The sequence below is a fragment of the Rhinopithecus bieti genome, unplaced genomic scaffold (assembly GCF_001698545.2).
Source record: "Rhinopithecus bieti isolate Rb0 unplaced genomic scaffold, ASM169854v2 scaffold_15336, whole genome shotgun sequence".
Classification (NCBI taxonomy): domain Eukaryota; kingdom Metazoa; phylum Chordata; class Mammalia; order Primates; family Cercopithecidae; genus Rhinopithecus; species Rhinopithecus bieti.
This window is the reverse complement of record NW_016808678.1, coordinates 2,516,783-2,537,630: the sequence shown is the minus strand read 5'-3', so window position 1 is coordinate 2,537,630 and position 20,848 is coordinate 2,516,783. Positions and strand designations below refer to the sequence as shown.

The following is a 20,848-nucleotide window of genomic DNA, read 5'->3' as shown; positions in this document are numbered from 1 at the left end:
AAACTGTACCAACCCAGGATCAAGGTCATTTTCTTTATTTTTTGTCCTCTCTATCCTACTTTACCCCCGGCTGATAAGAACTTGAATATCTTTTGACCTCTATTCCCAGGGCACAAAGGAGAAAGAGGTCCTGATGGGCCCCCAGGATTTCCAGGGCAGCCAGGATCACATGGTCTGGATGGACATGCTGGAGAAAAAGGGGATCCAGGACTCCCAGTATGTAGAATTCTTCTCTTGCCATAGAATTTCACTTTCTTACATGGTCATACAAGCAACTGTTTCCCCCTTCTCTATTTGCCAAGCTGAAATTCAGTAAAATATCAACATGCCATAAATCAGAGTCCCCTTTGGCACCCTGACACGGAAAGATGATTGTTATAAAAGGTATAGCATCATTGGAGACGGTCTAAAATCCTCAGTGGCAGTTCAGTCCTAGCAAGACTTTTGGTCCTCAGTCTTTATATCATTCTCATGGTGTTTATTTTCTTCAGAGAAACTTATATCTTAGAAGGGCCCCACTGATTTTAGGTGTGTTCAGTTGACTCTGTGGGGTGGAGGATGGAGCTCAGGTCCCAATGTTTAGCATCAGTTCTGTTTCCTGGAGAAGATGCATACAGGGGAAGTAGTGAGCGTGAAAGGGTGAACTAGTGCAAACCCACAGAGTCAAGGCATTGGCTGATGGAAAATCTCACTGATAAAGGATGTTGCTGCATTTTTCAGACATGCTTTGGGTGGATACCATGTGTATGTGATTAAGGTAATAAAAGACGAGGATGAGATGGTCCAATGCTTAGGAACTTAAAATATCTTAAATATATGCAGTATTTCTGAATCCTTACAATATCACAGAAACCAGGCTAGATGGTTTCCACATAACAGCAGTCTTCTGAAAAGCAATACCTTTCCAATTTTACAGTAAGAAAATGGAGGCTTAGCATCTGATATTCAAGACCACCCATCTGTCAAATAGACAAAATAGGATTGAAACTTTGTCTTATTTCAAAGTTCATGCTATTTCCACCAACCTGTGCTGCCTGCCATATATAATGGGAAGCCATTGAGAGTGTTGCAACAGGGAAAGACCATGTCCTGATTCTACAGGAAACCCTTCAGGCAGAATCCAAGTGAATAAGAGAGAGAAGCCTGGAAATTGGCTTAGATGGTGTTTATAGCTTTCTGACCTTTCTCCTGGTCACAAGTATGTGAATGATCTCTGCTTTAGGCTTGGTAATCTCTGCTTAATTCATTCTTCCCCTTAAGGAACTACTTAGAAATCATTGTCACTGAGTGGACATTGTCATAAAGTACTCATCTAATTGTGAAAAAGCTGTGTCTATATAGATCAAATTGGAAGAAGAATTTCAACATTTGCTGAGGTCTTCCTAGATTCATTGAAACATTCCAGATCCATAAGACTGTTGTAGACCACATCTGAGACCAGGCCATGTAGAAGGATAAAAGATCACTCAAAATGCCAGCAGGACAGTGTCAGATATTCCTTGCATTTGAAAGTCCTTGCAGCTGTTCAGTCCAGTGGGGTGAAAGAAGGGATGAGGCCCACATATGGTGGACATGGAGGCAGCCCTGACTTGAAAGCCTCATTCCCCATGGGAGCTGTTAATCCGTTGCACAGCTTTTGAGGACCCCACCAGGGATTGCCAGTGAGGGAACCCTTGATGCAGCTTTCCCACAGTTCTTCCAGACCAGATGCAAATTTTGCAGCTGGGGATTGATTTTACTATAAGCAATACTGCCTAGGAATGTAGTTGACAATCTAATTTTTATGAGAGGAACAGAACCAGACAGTGAACCAAAAGTCAAATTCTCATGCAGGAGGGGAAAGGACTTGTTAGGCTTTTACCCACAGGGGTGGAGGATGATGGAGTCTATCTATGCATATTCTCAAGGTAATGCATAAGAATGTATTTGATTTGTAATCCCACCACCTCCCTTGATCTACGTATTTCTATATTCTATGACATATGATGTTAAAAAATGGTTTGACATAAAATCTCTTATTCTGTATTTAAGGTGTATCACACACATTGTTTCCAGTATTTGAGACATAACACACATGCTTATATTATATATATGTATATATAAAATATATACGTATATATAAAATATATACGTATATATAAAATATGTATGTGTATATAAAGATGTAAAATATGTATTTTGACCAGGCGCAGTAGCTGACGCCTGTAATCTCAGTACTTCGGGAGGCCAAGGCACGTGGATCACTTGAGGTCAGGGGTTCGAGACCAGCCTGGCCAACATGGTGAAACTCAGTCTCTACTAAAAATACAAAAATTAGCCAGGTGAGCTGGTGGGTGCCTGTAATCCCAGCTACTCAGGAGGCTCAGGCAGGAGAATCGCTTGAACCTGCGAGGTGGAGGCTGCAGTGAGCCAAGATAGCACCACTGCACACCAGCCTGAGTTGCAGAGAGAGAATCTCTCTCTCTCTCTCTCTCTCTATATATATATATATATACATACACACACACATATACATATATACCTCCTATATTTATATATCTATATATCTCTCTCTATATATAGGATATATATATATCCTAGATATATATATCTCTCTCTATATATATATGCTAGACATATATATATATATATCTCCTAGATTCATTGAAACAATCCAGATCTGTAAGACTGTGGTAGACCACATTTGAGACCAGGCCATGTAGAAGGATAAAATATTTAATATATATATTAAATATATATTTAAAATATTAAGAAGTATCTAAGTTATTTATTTTAAAATTACATTTGCTTAAGAGTAACTATCTCCTGAAATTATGGACTTTTGCATGTGTTTCTATAACCTACAATGACTGCTTTGAGTTCATGGACTTTCAGTGGTTGGTAATTGATATGTGACATAACATTCCCAGGGGGATCATGAAGATGCGATTCCAGGTGATAAAGGATTTCCTGGACCTCTGGGTCCCCCGGGCAAAGCAGGACCTGTGGGCCCCCCGGGACTGGGATTTCCTGGTCCACCAGGAGAGCGAGGCCACCCAGGAGTTCCAGGCTGCCCAGGTGTGAGGGGCCCTGATGGCTTGAAGGGTCAGAAAGGTAATTTAAAAAATTGTTTTATTTATTTCAATAGCTTTGGGGTACAAGTGTTTTTTTTTCTTATGTGGAAGAATTATATAGTAGTGAATTCTGAGATTTTAGTGTACCCATCACCCAAGTAGTGTACATTTTACCTAATGTGTAGTTTTTTGTGTCCCTAGACACCCTTCCTCTCTCCCCCTTCTTTGTTTTCAGTATTCAAGTGTCCTTCCTTCCTTCCTTCTCCATCACTATCTCTTCTCCCTTCACCCTCCCACCTACACCCCGGCCCCTCCCTTCGCCCTCCCTCCCTCTATCAGCGTCCACCTTGCTCCTCTCTCTCCTCTCTCTATCTCTCTCTCTCGTCTCTCTCTCTCTCTCTCTCTCTTACTTTCTTTCTTTCTTTCTTTCTTTCTTTAATTTTACTTTAAATTCTGGGATACATACGCAGAATGAGCAGGTTTGTTACATAGGTATACATGTGCCATGGTGGTTTGCTGCATCTATCAACCCATCATCTAGGTTTTAAGCCCCACATGCATTAAGGTATTTGTCCTAATGCTCTCCCTCCTCTTACCCCCGACCCCGTGACCGGTCTCGGTGTGTGATTTTCCCCTCCTTGTGTCCATGTGTTCTCATTGTTCAACTCCCACTTATGAGCAAGAACATGTGGTGTTTGGTTTTCTGTTCCTGTGTTAGTGCGCTGAGAATGATGGTTTCCAGCTTCATCCATGTCCCTGCAAAAGAAAATGTTCTCATTCTTTTTTATGGCTGCATAGTATTCCATGGTGTATATGTGCCATATTTTCTTTTTCCAGTCTATCATTGATGGGCATTTGGGTTGGTTCCAAGTCTTTGCTATTGTGAATAGTGTTGCAATAAACATAGGTTTACATGTGTCTTTATAGTAGAATGATTTATAATCCTTTGGTTATATACCTAGTAATGGGATTGCTAGGTCAAATGATATTTCTGGTTTTAGATCCTTAAGGAATCACCACATTGTCTTCCACAATAGTTGAACTAATTTACACTCCCACCAACAGTGTAAAAGCATTCCTATTTCTCCACATCCTCTCCAGCATTTGTTGTTTCCTGACTTTTTAATAATCTCTATTCTAACTGCCTTAGGATGGTATCTCATTGTGGTTTTCATTTGCATTTCTCCAATGACCAGTGATGATGAGCTTTTTTTCATGTTTGTTGGCCATATAAATGTCATCTTTTGAGGAGTGTCTGTTCATATCCTTCACCCACTTTTTGAAGGGGTTGGTTTTTTCTTGTGAATTTGTTTAAGTTCCTTGTATATTCTGGATATTAGACCTTTGTCAGATGGGTAGATTGAATAATTTTTTTCCCATTCTGTAGGTTGCCTGTTCACTCTGATGATAGTTTCTTTTGCTGCGCAAAAGCTTTTTAGTTTGATTAGATCCAATTTGTCAGTTTGGCTTCTGTTGCAATTGCTTTTGGTGTTTTGGTCATGAAGTCTTTGCCCATGCCTATATCCTGAATGATATTGCCTAGGTTTTCTTCTAGGGTTTTTATGGTTTTGGGTTTTACATTTGCATACTCATTACTTACCTCCCACTCATAAGTGAGAACATGCAGTTTTTGTTTTCCACTCCTGTGTTACTTCACTTAGAATTATGGCCTCCAGCTCCATGTAAGTTGCTGCAAAAGGCATTGTTTTGTTCCTTTTAATGGCTGGGTAGTATTCCACGTTTTTTGTAAAACACATTTTCTTTATCCACTCATTAGTCAATAGGCACTTAGATTGGTGCCACATCTTTGCAATTGTGAATTGTGCTGCTATAAATATACACGTGCAAGTGTCTTTTTCATATAATGACTTCTCTTCCTTTGGGTAGATATCCAGTAGTGGGATTGCTGGGTTGCATGTTGGATCTACTTTTATCTCTTTAGGGAATCTCCACACTTGTTTTCTACAGAGGTTGTACTAATTTACATTTCCACCAGCATTGTATAAGTGTTCCCTTTTCTCCACATCCATGCCAATATCTATTGTTTCTTGCCTTTAAATAATGGCCATTTTTTGCAGGAGTAAGGTGATATCTCATTGCAGTTTTAATTGGCATTTCCCTAATGAGTAGTGATGTTGGGCATTTTTTCATATGTTTGTTGCCCATTTGTGTATCTTCCTTTGAGGAATGTCTATTCATGTCCTTTTCCCACTTTTTAATGGGATTATTTGTTTTTTTCTTGGTAATTTGTTTGAGTTCTTTGTAGATTCCGGATACTGGCCCTTTGTTGGATGCATAGTTTGCAAATAGTTTCTCCCATTCTGTGGGTTTCTGTTTGCTCCATTTATTTATTTCTTTTGCTGTGCAGAGGCCTTTTAGTTTAATTGGGTCCCATTTATTTATTTAGTTTTTGTTGCATTTGCTTTTGGGGTCATATTCATGAATTCTTTGCCTAGGCCAATATCTATATGAGTTTTTCCAGTGTTGTCTTACAGAATTTTATAGTTTCAGGTCTTATATTTAAGTCTTTAAATCATCTTCAGTTGATTTTTGTATAAAGTGAGAGATAGGAATCCAGTTTTATTCTGCTAATACATGTAGCTTGCCAATTTTCCCAGCATCATTTATTAAATAGGGTGTCTATCCCCCAGTTTTTTGTTTTTGTATGCTTTGTTGAAGATCAGTTAGCTGTATGTATTTGGCTTTGTTTCTGGATTCTCTGTGCTGTTTCATTGGTCTATGTGCCTACTTTTGCACCAGTACCATGCTGTTTTGGTAACTATAGCCTTATAGTGTAATTTGAAGTTCAGTAATGTGATGTCTCCAGATTTGTTCTTTTTGCTTAGGATTGCTGTCTAGTCAGGCTCTTTTTTGGTTCAAAACAAAATTCAGGATGGTTTTTTCTAATTCTGTGAAAAACGGTGTTCATATTTTGATGGAAATTTTATTGAATCTGTAGATTACTTTTGGCAGTATGGTCATTTTCACAATATCGATTATCCCAGTCCATAAACATTGGATGCATTTCCATTTGTTTGTGTCATCTATGATTTCTTTCAACAGTGTTCTGTAGTTCTCCTTTTTGAGAACTTTCACCTCCTTGGTTAAGTATATTTTTAGTTATTTTATTTTATTTTTTGCAGCTGTTGTAAGAGGAATTGAGTTCTTAATTTGATTCTCAACTTGATTGTTGTTGATGTATAGCAATGCTACTGATTTATGTATAATGATTATGTAACCTGAGACTTTACTGAATTTATCATATCTAAATATTTTTTAAGAGTCCTTAGAATTTTGTAGGTGTACAATCATATTATCAGCAAACAGTGGTAGTTTGACTTCCTGTTTTCTAATTTTGATGCTGTTTATTTATTTCTCTTGCCTAATTGCTCTGCCTAGTATTTCCAGAACTATGTTGAATAGGAGTGGTGAAAGTGGGCATCCTTGTCTTCTTCCCATACTCAGGGGGAATGCTTTCAACTTTTTTCCATTCAGTATGATGTTATCTGTGGGTTTGTCATATATAGTTTTTATTATTTTGAGATAGGTCCTTTCTATGCCTAGTTCGTTGACACTTTTTGTCATAAAGGAATGCTGGATTTTGTCGAATGCTTTTCTGCCTCTATTGATCATATGGTTTTTGTTTTTAATTATGCTTACATGATGAATCACATTTATTGACTTGCATATATTAAACCATCCCTGCATCCCTAGGATGAAACCCACTTGATCATGATGAATTTTCTTTTTGATATGCTGTTCAATTCATTTATCTAGTATTTTGTTAAGGATTTTTGTATCTATATTCATCAAGGAAATTGGTTTGTAGTTTGTGTGTGTATGTGTGTGTGCGTGTCTTTTCCTGTTTTGGTATCAGAATGATACTAGCTTAATAGAATGATTTTGGGAGGATGCCTTCTTTATCAATCTTTTGGAATAGTTTCAGTAGGATTTTTACCAATTCTTTTCTTTCAATGTCTAGATAGAATTTAGCTGTGAATCCATCTGATCCTGGGGGTTTTTTTTGTTGGGAATTTAAAAATTACTGATTCATTCTCACTGCTTGCTATTGGTTTGTACGAGGTTTCTATTTCTTCCTGATATAATCTAGTAGGATTGTATGTTTCCAGGAATTTGTTCATTTTCTCTAGATTTCCTAGTTTGTGTGCTTAAAGTTATCCATAGCAGTCTTGAATGGTCTTTTGTATTTCTGTGGTGTTGGTTGTAATGACCCCAGTTTCAGTTCTAATTGAACTTATTTGGATCTTCTCTCTTCTTGTTTAATCTAGCTAATGGTCTATTGATTTTGTTTAGTTTTCAAGGAACCAGCTTTTAACCAGCTTTTATTCATTAGTATTTCATATGTTTTTGGTTTGCATTTCATTTGGTTCACTTTAATCTTTGTTATTTCTTTTATTCTTCTAGCTTTAAGTTTAGTATGCTTTTGTTTTTCTAGTTCCTTGAGATGTGACTTTAGGTTGTCAATTTGTGCTTTTTCAGACTTTCTGATGTAGGCATTTAGCATTATAAACTTTCCTCTTAGCACTGCTTTTGCTGTATTCCAGAGGTTTTGATAACTTGTGTCGATATTATCATTCAATTCAAATAATTTTTATATTCCCATCCTGATTTCATTGTTAACCCAGATATCATTGAGGAGCAGATTATTTAATTTCCGTGTATTTGTATAATTTTGAGGGTTCCTTTTGGAGTTGATTTCTAGTTTTATTCCACTGTGGTCTGAGAAGAGACTTGATATGATTTCAATTTTAAAAAAATTATTGAGACGTATTTTGTGGCCTATCATATGGTCTATCTTGGAGAATGTTCCATGCTTCTGAGAAGAATGTATATTCTGCAGATCTTGGGAAGAATGTTCTGTAAATGTCTGTTAAGTAAATTTGCTCTAGTGTATCACTTACATCCATTGTTTCTCTGTTGACTTTCTGTCATGAAGATCTGTCTAGTGCTGTCAGTGGTGTATTGAAATCTCCCACTATTATTGTTTTGCTGTCTATCTCATTTCTTAGGTCTAGCAGTAATTGTTTTATGAATCTAAAAGCTCCAGTGTTTGGTGCATATATATTTAGGATTGTAGTATCTTCTTGTTGAATTGATAGTTTTTATCATTATATAGTGACTATCTTTGTCTTTTTGTTTTTACTGTTGAAGTCTGTTTTCTTGAAGTCTGTTTTCTTCTGATGGAAGAATAGCTATGCCCGCTGGCTTTTGGTTGCTATTTGCATGGAATACATTTTCCTACCCCTTTACTTTGAGTTATATGAATACTTTTGTGTTAGGTGAGCCTCTTAAAGGCAGCAGATATTTGGATTGTGATGTTTTTGTCCATTTTGCCATCCTGTATCTTTTTTTTTTTGAGACGGAGTCTCGCTCTGCTGCCCAGGCTGGAGTGCTGTGGCTGGATCTCAGCTCACTGCAAGCTCCGCCTCCCGGGTTCACGCCATTCTCCTGCCTCAGCCTCCCGAGTAGCTGGGACTACAGGCGACCGCCACCTCGCCTGGCTAATTTTTTGTATTTTTTAGTAGAGACGGGGTTTCAACGTGTTAGCCAGGATGGTCTCGATCTCCTGACCTCATGATCTGCCCGTCTCGGCCTCCCAAAGTGCTGGGATTACAGGCTTGAGCCACGGCACCCGGCCGCCATCCTGTATCTTTTAAGTGGAGCATTTACTCTCAACATGAATATTGAGATGTGAGGTATTGTTCTCTTCATCATGTTAATTTTTACCCAGATAGTTTTCTTTTTATTTTGTTACTGTGTTATAGGCCCTGTGAGTTCTAAACTTTCAAAAGGTTCTATTTTGGTGCATATCAGGCTTTTATTTCAAGGTTTAGAATTTCTTTTAGCATTTCTTGTAGTGTTATGTTTGGTAATGACAAATTTCCTTAGCACTTGCTTGTCTGAAAATGACTTTATTTCTCCTGCATTTATGAAATTTAGTTTTGTGGGGATACGAAATTCTTGGCTGATAGGACGCCAATCCCTTTTGGCTTGTGAGGTTTCTGTGAGAAGTCTGCTGTAAGGCTGGTAGGTTTTCATCTATAAGTTACCTGATGCATTTGTCTCACTGCTCTTAGAATTCTTGCCTTCATTTTGACTTTAGATAGTCTGATAACTACATGGCTCGGTGAAGATCTTTTTGCAAAGAATTTCCCGGGAGTTCTTTAAGCTTCTTGGCTTTGGATATCTAAATCTGTAGCCAGGCCTTGGAAGTTGTCCTCAATTACTCCCTCAAATTAGTTCTTTTTTCTTCTCCCTCAGGAACACTATTTATTCTTAGGTTAGGCTATTTTACTAATACCATATGTCTTAGAGACTTTGTTCATTTCTTTTTTTTTTATTTTTGTCTGATTGGGTTAATTCAAAAGTCTTGTCTTTGAACTCTGAAATTCTTTCTTCTACTTGTTCTAGTCTATTAAAACTTTCCACTGCATTTTGTAATTCCCTCAGTATGTCTTTCATTTGTCGAAGTTCTGATTGGTTTTTCTTGATTATATCTGTCTGTCTAGAGAATTTTTTTGTTTGTATCCTGAATTGCTTTTTAAATTTATTTATGATGTTTTCACCCAGAAAGGTAATTGTGAATATTTTTGTGGCAGAATGTCACATGAAATCATGGAAGCTAAAATGAGTCTCTTCTGGGCAAAGTTATTATAGCTATGGCATAACAGCTAAATAAAATTTCATCCAGGCACTGTTCAAACCTTGTACCTTGTTAAACAAATAAAAACATTACAATACAATCAATATTTAAAGTAAATCCTTAAGATACTAAAATATCTTTGTTGTTTTATTTATTTGACATAGCAAAATTGCTTTTCCTTCATTTCTCAGTATGAACTCACACAGTCTGACCATATTAAAATTACATATATGTATATATATTATATACACATACTCAAAGTATAGAATTATTTTTTATAGTCTTTTGAGATAATACCATATATCTTAATTTTTAAAAACTAGTATATCATTTAAACTGTCATTGTCCATGAAAAACCATTTGCTGGCATTCTAGTGAGAAAAAAGAAGGTATTTTAAATATATTTTACAGTTATGTGAATTTCAAACAATAAAATGACTTTCAGGATTATAGCTGAAAACTCTTAAGTAGGTGCCAAAAGGTTTAAGTTTTTTTCTTTTATAATATATATATATCTTGAGCTACATTGCTAATTGTGAAATTTTAGAACAAAGTAATATCCTTAGTTCTTGTTTTGATAATATAGAAAGGCAAACAAGTATCTTGGTATTTGATAAGGTATAAATTCATGCTCTAAAACCCAATAAAATCTGATGTCATTTTTATTCATCTCATATATCTTTGATCTGACAGCATATAAAGAAATGTATTATGAGATATTATTCCTATTATAAAAGAGAAACATTCCATTTTAGGAGATAGGAACTGACAGGCTCAAACTTTGCTGTCTTATTGATGATAACTATCTCTCTAGAAAATTTTTCGGCCGGGCGCGGTGGCTCAAGCCTGTAATCCCAGCACTTGGGGAGGCCGAGACGGGTGGATCACGAGGTCAGGAGATTGAGACCATCTTGGCTAACACAGTGAAACCCCGTCTCTACTAAAAAAAAAAAAAAAAAAATTTTCATTCATACCCTGAACTGCTTATTAACTTTCTTCAAACATTTCTTTAACATGGGGGATGATGCTACTAGATTGCGAAAGTCATTAGGAAAAACGAGACAATATAGTTGAAGCACCTGACCCTCAATAAATGGTAGCCATTCACATCCAGCCCGGGCTCTTCATGTGCACAATTTCCCCCATGTTCATAGTAAGAGACAGATTTTCTGAACTCAGCATTGGACACCTGCTGCTATTTCATGATTTATCAAAACTTCTCATTGTATTGTGTTAGATATGCATGTAATACATCTCCGTTACATTATTATTATTATCTACTACCCGTGTAGTTCATCTCCATTACATTTTTATCATCTACATTGTTTTTCTAGATTACTGAAACTTACACTTTTTAGAATCAATATCTTTCTTTTGTTCATTATGTTTATAACTCTTCTGACGGTTGAAATTCAGATTTCAGGAAAAATCTAAAAATTCTGTATGAAAGCAGCTCAAGTGATCTAATGATACTTGGGAGTCTGTTACTTTGACTTCTACATGTACTATACAGAAACATATCCTGAGCAAATTGTGGCTGAGACAGCCTCACATTCCACTGGGCTATCAGTTATGTGAATGTTGCTTTTCTTTTCTCATTCCAGGTGACACAATTTCTTGCAACGTAACCTATCCCGGGAGGCAAGGCCCTCCGGGTTTTGATGGACCTCCAGGTATTAGCAATGAGAAGTTACTGTCTTATATACTTCCCAGAGTAAAAGAACCAGCAAGACAGATAAACCAATAGTGAGTCCTCTGACTAGTTAGGACATTTCCAAAATTATTTCCAAAGTTTTGAGGGACCGTGGATAGGGGAAAATGGCATTTGTAGTAATTTGTAGTTGGGCCTCCAGTCTGTTGGTTTGAGAACACTCCAGATGGGCTTTTCAAATCTTTGTGCAACAAAATTTACCTTGATTTGCTCACATATCGGTTAAAATGTCTGTCCCTTGCAATTTTTTTTTTCTTTTTTCTTTTTTTTTTCTTTGAGATGGAGTCTCACTCTGTCTCCCAGGCTGGAGCACAGTGGTGTGATCTTGACTCACTGCAACCTCCGCCTCCTGGGTTCAAGCGATTCTCCTGCCTCAGTCTCCCAAGTAGCTGGGACTGCAGATGCCCGCCACCACACCTGGCTAATTTTTGTATTTTTAGTAGAGACAGGGTGTCACCATATTGGTTAGGCTGGTCTCAAACTCCTGACCTTGTGATCCACCCACCTCGGCCTCCCAAAGTGCTGGGATTACAGGTGTGAGCCACCACGCCTGGCCTGAAAGTTTTAAAACTGTATCTTCTTTCCTTTCCTGTGCCTCAAGAGTGAAAAATGATCATTTGTTTATTGATTGTAAGTTTTACTTTGTTTTACTTTCCAAAAGAACCAATATTTGATCAGAAACATTTGAAAAAAATGCTCAAATATCTGTGTCCTTGTTTGCACATTCATGCCACAGCTTCGTTTGAATCAATCACTTAGGTTTAGATGAATTAAGTCCAAAATCTAAGATATTTTGCCTAACTCTTCTTTCTTTAGAGTTCCCTACCCATTCATTACTAGTATGAATAATGACTGACTGTTACTCTCTCTACCGTCAAATTTCATGACAATAATGTGTAAATAATCTCAAAATCTCAGTGTGCTGCAACAACAAACACTTATTTTCTATCTTATGGGTCTGCAGGTTGGTTGGGTTTAGCTGATCTAAGATGGTCTCTGTTGGCTTAGAGTAGAGCTCCAAGTTAGGTTTGGGGTTGCAACATGCATCTCATTGCAAGGCCAGGCTTTTCTCATGTGATTGCAGAAATGCAAGAGGGCCGGCTCAGTTCACGGGCTCCCTCCACACCTCTGATTGGATCATGGTCATTCATTTGCTATTGCCCAAAACAAGTCACATGACAAAGCCCTGGGTAAAAGGGCAGGTGATTACACTCCGCCCACCACAAGGCAATGGCAAGAGTGTGTGGAAATATAATTCCATATCAGCGGAGTTGAGAATTGCAGGTTGACGGATTGAACATTCATTTTTACTTTTACTGGACATGAGTGGATTAAAAAAAAGTTTGATTACTTTCAGCAGCTTTTAACTTCGAGAGAAGTGATTACTCAAATTTTAATTTGACAGTTGTGCCTCCATTGAAGTTTATGATTAATAAGTTATTTTAGCTGAGATAACTGCTTGTAGAAAATCACAGAAGGTTTAAAATAAATTTTCTAGGCCGGGCACAGTGGCTCATGCCTGTAAACCCAGCACTTTGGGAGGCCGAGGTGGGTGGATCACGAGGTCAGGAGATCGAGACCATCCTGGCTAACACGGTGAAACCCTGTCACTACTAAAAATAAAAAAAATTAGCCGGGCATGGTGGCGGGTGCCTGTAGTCCCAGCTACTTGGGAGACTGAGGCAGGAGAATTGCGTGAACCCGTGAGACGGAGCTTGCAGTGAGCCAAGATCGTGCCACTGCACTCCAGCCTGGGTGAAAGAGCGAGACTCTGTCTCAAAAAAAAAAAAAAAAAAAAAAAAAAAGATTCTCTATTACTTTTTGCAAGTGCTTTTTGCCTATACTTTATTTAAGGGCAAATTCAGTAAGATGCAAGGAAATAGATTTTGGTCTTTAATCTGATCCTTTCTTATCAAGATAGACACTAGCCACCACCTCTTTACCCCTACAAGGGCAGATGACGGTTGCATAGTTGTGTTTCAGACCTAGCATAGGAAGATACCAAAAAAAAGTCATCTGAATGGTGGTGCAAGTTCCAAAGGCTTTCAGGAAGAATCCTTCACAGGATGGCTTCTGAGAAAGTGCCTTAAGAAAATCACTCCTAGAAAACATTCATTTGGATCATATGACTTACAACATAATTTTGTAAATCAGGATAGGCAACATCCTTACTTCCATAAAGTAGAAATATTCTAAAAGGACTTAATATAGACTTAAAAAAAATCTCATTTTGTTCACATTATATTTTATTTTATTGAGTCTGTGTTTTGTTGTTGTAATTGCTTAGGTCCAAAGGGATTTCCAGGTCCCCCAGGTGCCCCTGGGCTGAGCGGTTCAGATGGGCATAAAGGCAGACCTGGCACACCAGGAACATCGGAAATACCAGGTCCCCCTGGTCAGTGAAGTTTTTTATGTTTGTTTTTTTTCTGCTTTGGGAGTATCTATCAGGAACTTTTTAACATTTCTGCCGATGGATAATTTTACTGAGGAAATGGTCCAGGGATCCCTAGATAATAGGGAAATGCTGTTTCTTGATAGACTCTTAGCTATATTGTGATAACTTCAGATTATAATTTTATAAGTTGCCAAGCCTCCTTCCACTTTGAAGCATAAGTTATGGGCTATTATTTGTCTATTATGTTGTTGAAACTACTCAGTCCAGCCAGAATGTTTGCCAGAGAAGGAAAGCAATTACAGAAACACCACTGGCTTGTAGGAAACACAAAGTTGCAGTTTATCTCTCTGCAAAAGGTGGCAAAACAACATTACCTGTTAAACTGCTCTTAATTTTAGTAAATACCCCTGTGTTTTTAAGAAACATATTTTTATCAAAGTAGTCTTATATGTATTTGTTCTATACTCGCACGTGTTATCATTAATTTTGTTGTTGTTGTTCAATAGGTTTCCGTGGTGACATAGGAGATCCGGGTTTTGGAGGTGAAAAGGGGTCCTCCCCTGTTGGGCCCCCAGGCCCCCCTGGGTCACCAGGAGTGAATGGTCAGAAAGGAATCCCGGGAGACCCTGCATTTGGTCACCTGGGACCCCCGGGAAGGAGGGGTCTTTCAGGAGTGCCAGGGATAAAAGGACCCAGAGGTGATCCGGGATATCCAGGGGCTGAAGGTATGAGGGCTTTGCTGTCCTTTCAGTGCATAGAGCGGGCTCAGTTTTGGACCAGGTCACTGAAGAATGTTTAGATTATTTTGCTTTAGCCATGTAGAATATAAACAGTTTACCCAAGTGTTTTCCCTCATATGGGGTGCTGGTTACATTTCAAATAACCTGAATCTCCAGCCTTGTCCTTGCATTTGATTGGTTGCTTTCAAATGCAGGGCAGCTCACTGTTGTTCATTCAACTCAATTTGGTTCTGCAGCTAGTATGTTGGTGCTGCAAAGGCCAAGAGCAGGGACTGTGTAACCTGTCTGGGGCTGTTGCCAGGTGGAAGGTAGGCAGGCCTGATTGTAAGAGGCAGAGTAGCTTAGAGGCCGGAGCTGTAGACTGGCATCTGGGAACACTCTGTGGGGGAGCTGGGCATGAGCTGAGCCTAGAGGACAAGCTGTCTTCAGATAGGAGACAGGGTAGAGGGACTTTCATTCCGTCTGGGATGGCAGGCAGGGCATCAAGCGCAAAAGAGGAAGATGGCCCGGAAGCTGATTCATATCCTTTTCTAAAATCTGTAAGGATCCTTCATGATCCCCAGTGGAGTTTTTCAGGTTTTAATGTACTTAAAAATAACCAAGTAGGGGTGGGGCAGCTCATGAAAATTATTGTCTTCAGGACCCCAGTCTGAGGAATTCTGATTCATTATTTCTGGGGTGGGGCCCCACATCTGAACTTCAGTGGGCCTGTTGGGTGATGGTGATCAAGATGTGGACTACAGACCAGATGTTTACAAACAACATTCTAGTTCTTTTCTAAACGTGGGTGGGCCAATGTTTGTTAGGCATGCACTAGAGTACATTAGCACAGGACGTGTGGAGGGGAGGAGGAGAATTAGCACCCTCAAGGAGCTTGTATGGAAGTTTGTAAATAAAAATATTCATATTCAAAGAAGCAATTAATTGGAAAGTAACAGGTGAAACATGATGTAAGTCAGTAAAAATAATGACCCAGTAATCCGACTATCTCACTTGTGAAAATGTATCTAAGGGAAGTGTTCAATGGAAGAAAGTTATAGATATGAAAATGCTCTTGTAGTATTATCCACAGCAGAGGAATAATTGGGAAGAGCAAAGACAGACACACACATACGCGCACTCTCTCTCTCAAAGAAATATCATCCAGTCATTAGCAATTAAAATCATATTTGTAAAGACTGCAACAAAATGGAAAACATTTACAGATTAATATGCAATCTGAAGTGCTCCAACAACTGAGTGTGCACTGTGATTACTATTTTTAAATGTAAACATGTGAACCAAAATGCAAAGAAAACATAGGAAAACAAAGTAGATTTTTGGGTTAGGGTGTGGAATTATGGGGGATGTTCTTTCCTGAAGAGTATGACACTGTCTTTCCAGTAAGTAGAAATTTGAGAGTGCAGGTGATGAAATCGCTCATAAAATGCAAATCCATACAGTGCAAACTGGGTTTGTAAATATTGTAGAGATTTGGTGTGAAGCTTGATGCAAAGTTAGAGGTTAATTAAAATTAGGAAGAACCAAATGGTTTCTTATTTGCATTGGCAACTTTGCAGTTCACATAACCTTATCAAGTAACTCACTTAGCAATGCGTTCTCTATTCATAAGGAACTCATTACATCTATGATAAGAAATCCATTTAAAGACTTAACCCATTTGAGCACTGATTCAGGATGAAAATGTGCACCTCCAGTACTGATATGCCTGAACAATTCATCATGGGCCATCTGTATAGTTTTATGTCACCAATGTCATGGATGCATTGTATCATTTCAGGGCCAGCTGGCATTCCTGGATTCCCAGGTCTCAAAGGTCCCAAAGGCAGAGAGGGACATGCTGGGTTTCCAGGTGTCCCAGGTCCACCTGGCCATTCCTGTGAAAGAGGTGCTCCAGGAATACCAGGGCAACCGGGACTCCCTGGGGATCCAGGTAGCCCAGGTAAGTGTCAAGAACTGTGAAGGGTCTGGGGCTTACCCTACTTACAACTAAATAAGCTCCCTGCTTTCTTTTTTATGGATGCCGCCAGAAGCAAGAGTCCTGAGTCAGAGACAAAGGATTTCGTTATTCCTGAGTTTCATGTTGGTTTGCATCATTTCCCTGTGTCACCCAAGTCTCATGGGGCAACATAGTGGGCTAGTAGACCACTCACACAGTGGGTTCCTTTATATGAGAGGGGCCCTGAGCCAAGGAACCACTGCTTTATAGCAGCCTGTGAGAAAGCCTGCTTTTCCTATTGAGGAAAGTGCTATATCATCTATCAAGGGTGCTTGCTGCAAACACAAGCTTGAAAAGTTTCCCAGGGAAAGAGCATCAGGATCTTGCATTCTTGGCATATCCATCAAGATGTAGGAACACAAGAGACCCCTGGAGTGTCTCCTAATACAAGGTGCAGGGAGGCTGTCTTAGTCCATTTGCACTGCTCTACCAAATATCTTAAGCTAGGCAATTTATAAACAACAGAAATTTATTTCTTATGGCTCAGGAGGCTGGGAAGTCCAAGATCAAGCTGCCAGCAGATCTGGTGTGCCTTCCTTGTGGCCTCACAAGTGGACGAGGCAAACAGCTCTTTTGCACCTCTTTAATAAGGTCACCAATCTTATTCATGAGGGCTCTGCCCTAATGACTTAATCACCTCCCCAGGTCTTCACCTCTTAATACTATCACGTTGGTGATTAACTTTCAACATATGAATTTTGGAGAGACACATTCAGAACATAGCACGAGCTATTTTCAATATGATCTTCATTTCACTATTTACTCTGTTGTTTAAATCCCATTGCTTTTATCCAAATGCAGTAATATATACACTTGAAAAATTAAAACAAGATTGTGGCAAAACTTTCCACTACAGCCGTATTTCTAGCACCAACAATGCTAGACATCAGCTCTGACTTCTGACTGAAGTTCACTCGGCTGTAGAGCTTCAGGAAAAACCTGGAAAGTTTTCTTCTATTAGTTTCCCTCCACCAAGAGGAAATACAAATACAATGTTTGTTTTTTCTTTCTGTTTTCCATTAAAAATACTTTTATAATCTTCATTCATCCCTGCTGGGAAACATTTACTCAAGTGATCTGCCCTTCTATTTATATCATCTAGAAAAATATATTCTTAGATTGATGGAAAGTTGCTACTATTATTTTAGCCAACAAATATTGTTTTACTGTTGTTTAATGCATTGTTTAAGCTACTGTATGTTTTTCCTGCTGTGTGTGAAGCCAGTGTTCAGCCTTCACACACTGTGGTCACTGTGGTTTGTCTTAGGTGCTCCAGGTGGGAAAGGACAGCCAGGAGATGTGGGGCCTCCTGGGCCAGCTGGAATGAAAGGTCTCCCTGGACTCCCAGGACGGCCTGGGGCACATGGTCCCCCGGGCCTCCCAGGAATCCCGGGTCCCTTTGGGGATGATGGGCTACCTGGTCCTCCAGGTCCAAAAGGTAGGTAGTGCTTTTCCATGATGTCCCCCCATCTTAGAAACCTGAAATCCACTGCCAAGTGGATTTCATGACCACATGAAAAGAGTTAACTGTTAGTCTGGCTTTGTCCTTCCCTTAACGATGCCTCCCTTGCTCTTGTCCTCTGTATCGTTATTTCCAGTGGCAGAATGTTTCTGTGCTGGTCAATGGGAAAAGGGGTTTGAAGGTGTTAGGGCCACAGAATTCATGAGGACTGGGTAGCACGGTAAAGTCCTAGGGTCGGGAAAGGTGCATTTTCGTTTTGGATGGGGTCCCCACTCTCATCCCTACCCCCAGTTGGGGGATTAGGACTCAGACACATCAGGGCCCACACTTCAGGTCTGTAGGTAGGAAACTGAGGACAGGGCAGCAGAGCAAGGATTTTTTTCTTTTTTTCTTTTCTTTTTGTTTTGAGACAGAGGCTTGCTCTGTAGCCCAGGCTAGACGGCAGTGGCAGGATCATAGCTCACTGCAGCCTTGAACTCCTGGGTTCAAGTGATCCTCCCACCTCAGCCTCCTGTGAATCTAGAACTACAGGCATGTGCCACCACACCTGGCTAAATTTTTTTTTTTCTTTTTTAGGAGACAGGATCTTGCTGTTTTACCCAGGCTGATCTTGAAATCCTGGCCTCAGGGATCCTCCTGTCTTGGTCTCCATAGTGCTAGGATTACAGGTCTGAGCCACCGTGCCCAACCGAGCCCAGCTATTAAGCGCAGTGAGGTTGACAATTGTTGTTTACTTTGAATACAAACTCAGCGTTAGGCAGGAGTTTGCATCTGTAGATGAACTACAGGAACACAATATATAAGAATCATACTAGTCTTTAAAATGTTTTCCTAGGGCCGGGCACAGTGGCTCACACCTATAATCCCAGCACTTTGGGAGGCTGAGGCGGGTGGATCACTTGAGGCCAGGAGTTTGAGACCAGCCTGGCCAACATGGTGAAACTCCGTCTGTACTAAAAATATGAAAATTAGTCAAATGCGGTGGCTCACGCCTGTAATCCCAGCTACTCGGGAAGCCGAGGGAGGAGAATCACTTGAACTTGGGAGGCAGAGGTGGCAACGAGCCGAGATGGTGCCACTGCACTTCAGCCTGGGTGACGGATGAGACTCTGTCCACCTCCCCCCGTTGAAAAAATAAATAAATAATAAAATATTTCCCTAAAACTTTATGCTCTCATTTCACCAGGCCCCCGGGGGCTGCCTGGTTTCCCAGGTTTTCCCGGAGAAAGAGGAAAGCCTGGTGCAGAGGGATGTCCTGGCACAAAGGGAGAACCCGGAGAGAAGGGCACGTCTGGCTTTCCCGGAGACCAGGGAGTGAGAGGGGCCAAAGGTAAATAAAATACAGCCATGCAACATGCGTTTGTTTCTGGTATTTGATCCAAACCTAGAAATGTGATCTCTGAAATATAAAACAGGACCTTTCTGAAGCTTGGATTCCTCTTCCTTTTAGTTGTATGGTGTTTGTTTTAGATTTTTAAACAAAATTCATTTTCTTTACCTTTTAATCTTATTACATATACATGGCAAATGAATTGCTCCATTTATTGAAAAATAATTAACAAGTGGTTCTTTTTTCTTTTTTTTTTTTTGAGATGGAGTCTTGCTCTGTCGCCCAGGCTGGAGAGCCGTGGTGCAATCTCGGCTCACTGCAAGCTCCGCCTCCCGGGTTCACACCATTCTCCTGCCTCAGCCTCCCGAGTAGCTGGTACTACAGGTGCCCACCACCATGCCCGGCTAATTTTTTGTAGTTTTAGTAGAGACAGAGTTTCACCGTGTTAGCCAGGATGGTCTCGATCTCCTGACTTTGTGGTCCGCCTGCCCCGGCCTCCCAAAGTGTTGGGATTACAGGCGTGAGCCACCGTCCCTGGCCTAACAAGTAGTTCTTAATGCACTGATTTATAGCTTCTAGGTTTCAGAGAACTTTCTCACCTTTTGGGAAGGGGGCCTCTTGTTCTCCAACCTCTGTTTCAGTTAGAACAGAGGCTAGTAAGCTCTTCCTGTAAAAAGCATGATAATAACAATTTCAGGCTTTGCAGGCCTTCTGGTCTCTGTCACAGTGACTCAAGTCTGCTTTTGTAGCATGAAAGCAGACATAGACAACACAGAAACAAACATAAAATAAAATTTTCAATAAGATGGTATTTATGGATACTAAAGTTTGAATTTCATATAATTTTCACACAATGAAATATTACCTTGCTTTTGAGTTTTAACCCTCAACCATTTCACAGTGTAAAAACCATTCGCATCTCATGTGCTGACAGAAACTGGTAGCAGGAGGGATTTGGCCCATGGGCTGCAGTTTGCCAACCTCTGAACTACCATGAGTCCACTTGCATCTGGGCCACGAGTAGAGTTTCCCCAAGTTTCATTTGAAAAAAATGTTTTCTGGCCAGATGCGGTGGCTCACGCCTGTAATCCCAACACTTTGGTAGGCCAAGGCGGAGGGATCACAAGGTTAGGAGATCCAGACCATCCTGGCTAACATGGTGAACCCCTGTCTCTACTAAAACTACAAAAAATTAGCCAGGCATGCGGGCAGGTGCCTGTAGTCCCAGCTACTCAGGAGGCTGAGGCAGGAGAATGGTGTGAACCTGGGAGGCGGAGGTTGCAGTGAGCCGAGATTGCGCCACTGCACTCCAGCCTGGGTGACAGAGCGAGACTCCATCTCCAAAAAAAAAAAAAGTTTTCTTTACTATGAAAAATAAGTTTTTGAGACCAATGGTTTAAATATTATGTCCTCATCGCTGTTAAGTGTTTACTCCCACTTCTTAGTTCTGGGGCACTAATGGGTGAAGGTAATATTTCCTTTCCAGTGTTGAGA

The 20,848-nt window shown here is 39.8% G+C and overlaps 1 protein-coding gene across 6 annotated transcripts in view; it reads left to right on the top strand.

Annotated features, from left to right (window-relative positions):
- The window catches only part of COL4A4 (collagen type IV alpha 4 chain), a 169,751-nt gene that overhangs the window by 68,794 nt on the left and 80,109 nt on the right, over nucleotides 1-20,848 (top strand). For all 6 annotated transcript variants that reach the window (XR_001888181.1, XM_017887015.1, XM_017887014.1 and 3 more), the window contains 8 exons: nucleotides 110-216; nucleotides 2,910-3,093; nucleotides 11,322-11,390; nucleotides 13,716-13,823; nucleotides 14,330-14,548; nucleotides 16,344-16,505; nucleotides 17,830-18,000; nucleotides 19,211-19,354. Coding sequence is in view for 5 of the 6 variants with exons in the window: in XM_017887015.1 (XP_017742504.1) it covers nucleotides 110-216; nucleotides 2,910-3,093; nucleotides 11,322-11,390; nucleotides 13,716-13,823; nucleotides 14,330-14,548; nucleotides 16,344-16,505; nucleotides 17,830-18,000; nucleotides 19,211-19,354 (1,164 nt within the window). In the remaining variant the exon portion in view is untranslated. The remainder of the gene's footprint in view (nucleotides 1-109; nucleotides 217-2,909; nucleotides 3,094-11,321; nucleotides 11,391-13,715; nucleotides 13,824-14,329; nucleotides 14,549-16,343; nucleotides 16,506-17,829; nucleotides 18,001-19,210; nucleotides 19,355-20,848) is intronic.